Raw genomic sequence first — 10235 nt, 5'->3', positions numbered from 1 at the left:
GCTGTAGATAGTATACAGGCCTCCCTTGCCAGGGCAAGTAGGCAAAGAGGCTTAAGATGTACTACTATTTCTTTTTTCTTTCTTTTTTTTTTTTTTTTGTAGAGACAGAGTCTCACTTTATCACCCTTGGTAGAGTGCTGTGGTGTCATAGCTCACAGCAACCTCCAGCTTCTGGGCTTAGTCGATCCTCTTGCCTTAGGCTCCCAAGTAGCTGGGACCACAGGCGCCTGCCATAATGCCTGGCTATTATTTTCTTGCAGTTTGTCCGGGGCCGGGTTTGAACCTGCTACCCTCGGTATATGGGGCTGGCGCCCTACTCACTGAGCCACAGGTGCCACCCTTAAGATGTACTTCTTAAGGAGAATGTGATTAGCATTGTCTCTGGTTCATTCGTGACTTATGTTAATGAGATGACTGAGTAAAAAGTATTTAATTTTTAAGAATCTTTCTTAAAAAAAAAAAAAGAATCTTTCTGTATTTAATTGCCCTCTTTCACCTACTAGTGAAGTAATACATAATCATTGTTGAAAATTGGGAAAATATAGAAAAGTACAAAGAAGACATCCACAGTCTCATTGTGTAAAAGCAACTGCTGTTTGGTGTCTGCATATCTTTCCAATATGGCATTGTATGCCCGTCCATACCTGCACTGTACTAAAACTGTTCAGGTATTACTTGTTTAGTAGGCCTGCTGCTTCATGAGGGCTGTTTGGTTTGAGCTGAGTCGTAACTGAGTTTTTAAAAAGTTAAATACAATCTGAATTTTTCTTAAGCCCCACCTATCAGTGTGTTTAATTCTCTATTTTTATAGGAGTTGGTGACCAAGTATTCTCAGCAAATGGTGAAAGGAATGCTACAGTTACTTTCAAATTGTCCAGCAGAGACTGCCCACCTCAGAAAGGAGCTTCTGATTGCTGCAAAACACATCCTCACCACAGAGCTGAGAAACCGTATGTCCATCTCGTCTGACTGCTGACAGGAGTCCTGCTGCCATCTGGGGTGGGGGGGGGCGTAGCTGATCTTCACTAGCTCTGCTGATGTCCACATGTCCTTGTTTTCCTTATGGCTGGTCTTGGGTTTATTCTTTCTCCTTTTCTCTCTGCCTCTCCACTTCCCCTCTGTCTGATTGCCTGTTCCTCTCTAGTTCTGTTTCTTTCTTTCTTTCTTTGTGCCTGGCACCAGGGTTCTCCCTTAATCTTCTTAACAGTTTAATAATTATTGTGATTATTTCCTTAGCATAGCTTATGTTCTGAGTAGCTTTCAATACTTTATTGCCTTTGAGTGCATAGGTTTTGAAATTCCAAATAGCCGTTTGCTTATTCACTTACAGGTAGCAATTTTACAAGGTGAGCAAAGAACATTTTATTTTCTATGCTGTGAAAATGACACATTGGTTCTATTTTTATGCACAAGGCTAATAACTAGCTTTTTGCTAATCTGATAGTTATACCCGTTAAATTCATCATATTGATTTATAATCTTTTAATACTTTGTATATTTGATATGTCCATTATGTTAGGTTGAAGTTTCATCTTAATTGGTTAGAGCTGATAATAATTTTCCTCAATTATTTTTCATATTAAATGATTTATTTGCCACAGTTTGTAAATCAGAGCATACGTAGGATGAAATTGGGCTTCCTTACATAATATTTGAACATGAAAGAAAGGTATAGTTTTAATGCTTGCAGATGAGTTAATAGCACAAAGCTCAAGCATTTTTGTGCTATTAAAATAAAAATTATAGTGTAAGTATTGCATGTGGATATAGCTAAAAAGAATATAGATTTTTAAAAACCCTTTTGTGAAATTAAACACACAACGAAATGTACAATTTTATTAAAAATTACTGAACATACACCTGCCTGAGCACCACCAGGTTGTGGAATAGAGTGTTAGCTGCACTCATAGGCCCTGCTCGGGAACGTATCCAGAGCTGATTGCCATTTGGACCTGTCCCATGACAACTTCCTTTCCTGTTAATGGCTTTTCCTATGTGTTCATCTCAGAATATCAAAATAGAACTTTAAGTGCAATATTTTTAAATCTGTTTACTGAAGTGGATGAGTTATGCCTCAAGTGCCATGCTCAGACGATTTTTCCAGTATGCCTGTCATGTGAGTAAGAAGGATTCTGGAGGTGTAGTGGGGGCCTGTGTAGCAGGAAGATTTTCCTGTTGACATGCTGGCAGTTTAAAAACCTTTGTCATGCTTACCAGATACTCTCAATCCCCTCACTGCATGAGTAGGCTTGTTTTTGAGGCCATAAAGCTTGCTTTTGATCTATATTAATACCAGCTCACCAAGATTGCTGAGGTTCTCAAGCTACTGCTCTCCAAAGTTTGATCGTGTTAGACTTGTTGGATCCAGCTGTTAAAGTTTTCCATTTCATTTTTTAAGTCTTTTTACTGGTTGGACTTTTTTTAACACAATACTAATAGGACACTGTACTACATATTTTGAAGCCTATTGTAATTTCTGGGACTTAAATAGGTAACAGCATCACATTTCAAAAAAGTTTTGATTGACAGAAACTTTTAAAGAATCCTGCTAAATATTAACCATGATTATCATAAAATATAAAAAATGTATGTTACAGTTAAAATTTCCACATCCCCTAATATTTTCTCTTAGTCTACTTTTCTAGCATCTGAGGAAGAAAAGTTTCAAGTGGTAACCCTTTTGCACTAATTTTATTTTTTGTTGTTGTAGTTGTCATTGTTGTTTAGCAGGCCCTGATGTATGTGGCCAGCACCATAACCACTGAGCTATGGGTGCTGAGCCCCTTTGCACAATTTAATTTCTTGTAACTTTTCCCTTTTACTTGTGACTTTTACTCATCCCTTAGCTGGTCTTGCAGCATTTGGTGTCTGGGCTCTTTGCATCCTCCTCTTTGCCTCCTTCTTCTTGGCCTTTCACTGGGGACAGTCCAGGTGTGTTGTTCTCTGACCTCAGAAGAGAGTGCTTCTTGCTGCTTTCATTTGGTACTTCTCCCTGTGCTGCCCTGATTTGGGTGTTACCCAGAGATACGCATCTTGTCCTTCCAGTGCATACATTTCTTTTATGTCTTTGATCTTCAGTAGCTATTTACTAATAAGAAATGTACTTTATTTGATTTATTGAAGCAGGCCTATGTCAGCCTTGTTCCAGAATCTATGCATCCTTTTAGATGTTTGTGGCCTGAGTTACCCAAGGAGAATGTGGAAATACTGTGGCTGCTCTATCTGCCCAGCCTCAAATTTTACCTGAGCAGCAGCCAGCTATTTCTGTAGAACCCTGGTTAGGTTCAAGCCTAATCGGGGGCAGAGAAGGTATGGGGATAGTTTCACTTGCAGTATTAGAGCAAAAGAGGAGCCCAGTAAGAGTGGTCAGCCTCATCCAGGGTGAGGGAGTTAGCACTGGACACCTAGCCTATGAGACTATTATAAAAGTTTCTAGACCTTTTTAGTTTAAATGGAAAACCATCCTTAGTTCCTCATAATGAGTAACCATAAAACCTTTAAGATGTATGACTTCAAGATGGTAGATAAAGGGGCATTTAGGAGATGTTGTGTCCTTCTCCATGGTGGCAGCTTTTAAGGACAGTAGAATATGCCTCCAATGAAGTATTGGAGGTTGGATCTCTGCCAGGGGACACAACTCACTTCATCCATTCTCTGATGCTTACTGTACCCCAATTGCATCTTTGGAATTGGCTCTTATGGCTCAGTAAAGCTTTACAGTGAGACAGCTTGCGTGTGTCTTTCCGGTCTCCCCTCCTCCCTCTCCTCTTTTCAGACCTGGCTTGCATAGCAGACTGCTACTGCAAAAGCACTGTTAAGTAATTAAATGCATAATTGGTTTTGTTAGTGAAATATGCAATGGGTATTTGTCTTCTAGAGTTCATTCCTTGCATGGACAAGCTGTTTGATGAATCCATACTAATTGGCTCAGGATATACTGCTCGAGAGACTCTAAGGTACGGGATTAAACCAATGATACCTGGTTGGTTAAAAACCGGAAATGGTCATTACTGGCACTAAATGTTATGAGCATTATAACAAACTTAGGCTGCTGGAGCTTGATTTACCCATTGGACTTAGAATAGCAGAATTTATGGACAGGCCTTAGGTTGCTTTTTGTGTCTTACCTTAAGGGAAGGAATCAGAGTAGTTGTCTTGACTTAAATTATAGATAAAACTTCATCTGACTTTAATAGATTTTTGGCTTTATATATAAATCATCTTTTATTTATTTAGTTATTTATTGAGATAGAATCTCATTATGTCACCCTTGATAGTATGCCATGGCATCACAGCTCACAGCGACCTCAAATTCTTGGGCTTAAGTGATTCTTCTGCCTCAGCCTCGCAAGTAGCTGGGACTACAGGCCTCCACCACAATGCCGGGCTTTTTTTTTTTTTTTTTTTGCAGTAGCAGTGTGGGGTGGATTTGAATCCACCAGCCTCAGTGTACGTGGCTAGCACCGTAACCACTGTGCTATGGGCGCTGAGCCTTTTTTTTTTAATTATAAAAGTATATTTGGGTGCAGTGCCCTTAACATAGTGGTTATGGCACCAGCCACATACACCAAAGGTGGCGAGTTTGAACACGACCGGATCAGCTAAACAACTGCAACAACAAAAAAATAGCCAGGTGTTGTTGCAGGCGCCTATAGTCTCAGCTACTTGGGAGGCTGAGGCAAGAGAATCGCTTATTCCAAGAGTTTGAGGTTGCTGTGAGTTGTGACGCCACAGCACTCTATCCACGGCAACATAGTGAGACTCTGTCTCAAAAAAAGAAAATTGGGGAGGCGGCACTTGTGGCTCAGTGAGTAGGACACCAGCCCCATATACCAAGGGTGGCGGGTTCGAACCTGGTCCTGGACAAACTGCAACAAAAAATAGTTGAGCATTGCGGTAGGCACTTGTAGTCCTAGCTACTTGGGAGGCTGAGGCAAGAGAATCACCTAAGCCCAAGAGCTGGAGATTGCTGTGAGCTGTGATGCTGTGGCACTCTACTGAGGGCAATAAAGTAAGACTCTGTCTCTTAAAAAAAAAAAAAATTGGAGGGCATGATGGTTCATGGATATAATCACAACATTTGGGGAGACTGAGGCAGGAGTATTGTTTGAAGCCAAGAGTTTTGAAACTATTCTGGGCAACAGAGTGAGACTGTCTAGAGAAAATCTAAAATATGAACCAGGTGTGGTGGCACATGCCTAGAGTCCTAGCTACTTGGGAGGCTAAGGCAAGAAGATTGAGCCCAGGACTTCTAAGATTGTGGTAAGTTATGATCATAGAGTGATAATCTGTCTGTTAAATTAAAAAAAAAAAAAAGACAAGGCTTGCAAGGCTTGAGCCATTTGGCCAAGTATATGGGAGAGAGTAATAGGAGTGAATATACCATGTACAATGTGTCCCAGGTGGCTGTGCCACCCCAACAGTGGTGTTCCTGGGGAGTGATACCTGTGGTGGTCTGCAAGCATAGCCTTGTAGTAACAATCACTAGTGAAAGTCTCTTCCCACAGGCCCCTTGCCTACAGCACACTGGCTGACCTCGTGCACCACGTTCGCCAGCACCTGCCACTCAGTGACCTCTCCCTCGCCGTCCAGCTCTTTGCCAAGAACATTGATGACGAATCACTGCCCAGCAGCATCCAGACCATGTCCTGCAAGCTCCTGCTGAACCTGGTAGACTGTATCCGCTCCAAGAGTGAGCAGGAGAGTGGCAATGGAAGAGATGTTCTGATGCGGATGCTGGAGGTAGTGGCCCTTCTGAGGTGCTCCGTCACCCCTGTGCTCTCTGTCCTGCATGTTTGTAACCTGTACAAGAGCTGTACTGGCAAGGGTGTAGGGCAGCTTGATTGTCGAGCTTGACCCTAGGAGTTAGACCATCTATCTGGGTTTAAATCTTGCTCACCCATTCACTGGCCAAGTGTACTTAGGTGAGATGCTTACCTTCTCTGTGCCACTGTGTTCATCTTCTAACCATGAGCGTATCTGCCTTATATCTGCTATGAGAGTTAAATAAAACTGCATGGAATCTCTTAGCACACTTTCTGGCAAGTGTAAGAATTATTTTCTGGGGGCATAATAGACAAGTACCAAATTAACTGTGCACATCTCTGGGGATATATCAACGTTAGTGCCTAGGTGAAGGATTCATTGTAATTTCTGAGGCCACTGGGTGATGGTGTGGGCCTGAGGAATGAGTACAGAAGTGTGGGGTAAAATCCCAGCCCTGCTTGTCAGACCAGCTGCTCAGTTTTCCTGAGTCAGAATCTCCACCTGTAAAATAGATAGAGATCGTAACTGGAGAAAAAGCAGAACATTTCTTTTCCTTTATACTTGGCACAAAGGTGCTGCTCAGAAATCATTAGCCTTTCCCATCTCTCAATAGGAGAATAAACAAAATGATTTCAGCAGGAGGTTTTAGTGACAACTTATTTTTCTGTCATCCAAAAGGATAGTTAGAGATATTGAAGAAGAATGATTTTTGTCTTTCCCCTCAATTTTTCTGCCCATTAGGTTTTTGTTCTCAAATTCCACACCATTGCTCGTTACCAGCTCTCTGCCATCTTCAAGAAGTGCAAGCCTCAGTCCGAACTTGGAGCTGTAGATGCAGCCCTGCCCGGGGTGCCCACTGCCCCTTCAGCTCCAGGCCCTGCCCCCTCCCCAGCCCCCACTCCTGCTCCACCTCCACCTCCACCTCCACCCCCCACCCCAGCTACCCCTGTGACCCCAGCCCCTGTGCCTCCCTTTGAGAAGCAGGGAGAAAAAGATAAGGAAGACAAACAGACGTTTCAGGTCACAGATTGCCGAAGTTTGGTGAAGACCTTGGTCTGTGGTGTCAAGACAATCACGTGGGGCATAACATCCTGTAAAGCACCTGGTGGTAATTCTGCTCTTGAATTATTTACATCAATGATATTTTTAATAAAGTTATTCAAGTTGACTTAACATGCTATCTCTTTTCCAGAAGCTCAGTTCATTCCCAACAAGCAGTTACAGCCCAAAGAGACACAGATCTACATAAAGCTTGTGAAATATGCAATGCAGGCTTTAGATATTTATCAGGTAAGAAAGTGCCCTCAAGCCAGCCTGTTGGCATTTGGAAAATACCTCTTAGAATTAGAGATGTTAGTAATGGAATTGGCCTTGAGACCATCTTGGATGGTCTGCTGTTTGTTTACCCAGGTTTGCTTTTGTTCTGCAACATAGCATTACACTTATGGTGAGAACTCTTATTTATAAAAGTCTGAATGTGTGCATTTTGTGGGGCAGATGGTATAAACAGAGTGCAAGAGAAACATAAGATTTAAGTTTACTAGGCATAGTGGCTCACATCTATAATCCTAGCACTGTGGGAGGCCGAACTGAGTGGATTGCTTCAGCTTCATGGAGTTCGGGACCAGCCTGAGCAAGAGTGAGACCCTGTTTCTACTTAAAAAAAAAAAAAAATATATATATATATATGTGTGTGTGTGTGTGTATATATATATATATATATGAAAAAGGAAAAAACTAGTTGGGCTTGGTGGCACACACCTGTAGTCCCAGCGCTTTAGGAAGGCTGAGGCAAGAGGATCACTCAAGCTCAAGAATTAGAGGTTGCTATAAGCAATGCCACTGCATCTACCCAGGGTGACTGACAGAGTGAGACTATCAAAAAAATAAAAAAGATTATTATTTTTGTCCTGGTCTGAACACCTAAAGTGTTTTTAAAATAAATTTTTTTCTAAAATTAAGCTGTGGGGCCGGTGCAGTGGCTCACGCCTGTAATCCTAGCACTCTTGAGAGGCTGAGGTGGATTGATTGCTTGAGCTCATGAGTTCAAGAGTTTGAGACCAGCCTGAGCAAAAGCAAGACCCTGTCTCTACTAAAAATAGAAAAACTGAGGCAAGAGAATTGCTTGAGCCTAAGAGTTTGAGGTTGCTGTAAGCAATGATGCCACAGCGCTGTACCCAGGGTGATAGCTTGAGACTCTATCTCAAAGAAAAAATAAAAATAAATAAAATTATGAGGAAAGAGAATTGAAATGATTTTGCAGGAGAGGAGGCAGTTATCATCTACTTTAAGTACCCTATTTTAAGTATGCAACTGATATGATTATGTAGTGGAATATATTCAGAGAAATTCAGTTTTAATACCTGAGATTTTTTTTCTTATACTAGGTCCAGATAGCAGGAAATGGACAAACATATATTCGTGTAGCAAACTGCCAAACTGTTAGAATGAAGGAAGAGAAGGAGGTATTGGAACACTTTGCTGGTGTGTTCACAATGATGAATCCGTTAACATTTAAAGAAATCTTTCAGACTACAGTCCCTTATATGGTGGAAAGAATCTCAAAAAATTATGCTCTTCAGGTATAAAACTCCTTTTTTACATTCTTTCAGCATTAACTTTAATTTTTTCTGTGTTGAATATTTTGTGTTTCTTGTAATTTAAGGATTTTAAGAATAATACACTCAAAAGGTGTGCTTGCAGAGCAAAATTTATAGAAATAATAAGTCATGGTGTTTGAAAAAATGTTTCAAAAGATCCAGAGGCTTTGGACTAGTTCCCTTCATTGATAGAAACCAAATACATATTAAATGTAGCCATTGGTATTTATGGTGAGGGTGAAATAAGAGATTAAGTACTTGAAGCAAACTGTTCTCTCCTCAGTGCTCAGCAAATCCTATATTTTTCTTTTGGTAGAGTGTCTGAAAAAGGTTCTGTTTTGTTTTGGGGAAGCTCATTATTTTGTCTTAAAACTGTTTTGGGGAATGGATTATTTTTGTCATGTATGTCTTGTTTTGATAGATTGTTGCCAATTCCTTCTTGGCAAATCCTACTACCTCTGCTCTGTTTGCTACAATCCTGGTGGAGTATCTCCTGGATCGCCTGCCAGAAATGGGTTCCAACGTGGAGCTCTCCAACCTGTACCTCAAGCTGTTTAAGTTGGTCTTTGGCTCTGTCTCCCTCTTTGCAGCTGAAAATGAACAAATGCTCAAGGTAAGTTCACTTATTTCCAAGTAGTACTTACATTCAGGGATTTTGTTCTTTCAAACAAAAATAAACCTGACAGAAACTGTACTGACTCTTTGTATCTGCTTTTTGAATTAATAAATATTTGCAACAATTAAGGGCTAAATGTGAAAAACATTTTCATCTATTTCTAGGCAGAGCTTAATTTTTTTTTAACTGACTTCTTAAATAATTTTGAACTCTTCTGATAAGCAAGGGTGGTGTTAACTAGTATTGCCTTTTTTTTTTTTTTTTTTGTAAAGACAGTATTACTTTTTCGCCCTCGGTAGAGTGCAGTGGAGTTGCTCCAGCAACTTCCAACTCCTGGGCTTAAGCGATTCTTCTGCCTCAGCCTCCCAAGTAGCTGGGACTACAGGCGTCCGCCACAACGCCCGGCTATTTTTTGTTGCAGTTTGGCTGGGGCTGGGTTTGAACCCACCGCCCTTGGTATATGGGGCCGGTGCCCTACTCACTGAGCCACAGGCGCCTCCCTACTATTGCCTTTTTAAACTCAGTTTCTTTTTCTGGATTATAGAAGTAAAATAAGAGCATGTTATTCTAAAGTGAAAGCAAAGGAATGTTCTATAAGGAAAAAATTTATTAGTGTACCTCTCAAATCCATTGAGAAACAGAGTACTAGGCAACAGTTCTGATCATATCAGTCTTTCCTCAGATTTTGTGTCTTTGTTTACACTTGTGTAGCAATATGTAAGCAGCACATTTTAGGACTCTATAATTTCTCCCTTTTAAATCAAGGATTCTCATCAGTTTGTGTTCCTTTATTAAAATCATCTTAGGGAAGATGTCTCATTACGAATTTTTTAGATGAGTAATCCTATAAGACTGGATCTCACCAGTAATTTATTCTAGCAAGTGACTAAAACTTATCTGTAGTTACATCACTCACTAAAAGCAGCAGATGGCAGAATAAAAACCTTATAAAAATGCACTTGCACTTTTGGCAAAATATTTTAGTTCTTAGAGAAAGTTGAATATTATCATCATTTGTGTCTAAAGAGATTTTTTCCCATGGGGGAAAATTTAAAGATGTAAACAAGACTATTCTTTTTTTTTTTTTTGAGACACAGCCTCAAGCTGTCATCCTGGGTAGAGTGTTGTGGTGTCACAGCTCATAACAACCTTCAACTCCTGGGCTTAAGCGAGTCTCCTGCCTCTGCCTCCCAAGTAGCTGGGACTACAGGCGCCAGCCACAATGCCAGGCTATTTTTTGGTTGCACCTGTCA

The 10235-nt window shown here is 40.7% G+C and overlaps 1 protein-coding gene across 1 annotated transcript in view; it reads left to right on the top strand.

The window, feature by feature from the left end:
• The window catches only part of TRRAP (transformation/transcription domain associated protein), a 128407-nt gene that overhangs the window by 26132 nt on the left and 92040 nt on the right, over positions 1-10235 (top strand). Inside the window, exons 11-17 of the mRNA XM_023518585.1 lie at positions 812-950; positions 3878-3956; positions 5508-5742; positions 6508-6874; positions 6959-7056; positions 8154-8348; positions 8788-8979. Of these exons, the coding sequence (XP_023374353.1) occupies positions 812-950; positions 3878-3956; positions 5508-5742; positions 6508-6874; positions 6959-7056; positions 8154-8348; positions 8788-8979 (1305 nt within the window). The remainder of the gene's footprint in view (positions 1-811; positions 951-3877; positions 3957-5507; positions 5743-6507; positions 6875-6958; positions 7057-8153; positions 8349-8787; positions 8980-10235) is intronic.

The sequence above is a fragment of the Otolemur garnettii genome, unplaced genomic scaffold (genome assembly GCF_000181295.1).
Source record: "Otolemur garnettii isolate 467f Iridium unplaced genomic scaffold, OtoGar3 scaffold00142, whole genome shotgun sequence".
In the NCBI taxonomy this organism is placed as follows: domain Eukaryota; kingdom Metazoa; phylum Chordata; class Mammalia; order Primates; family Galagidae; genus Otolemur; species Otolemur garnettii.
This window is presented reverse-complemented; position numbering and strand designations above follow the sequence as displayed.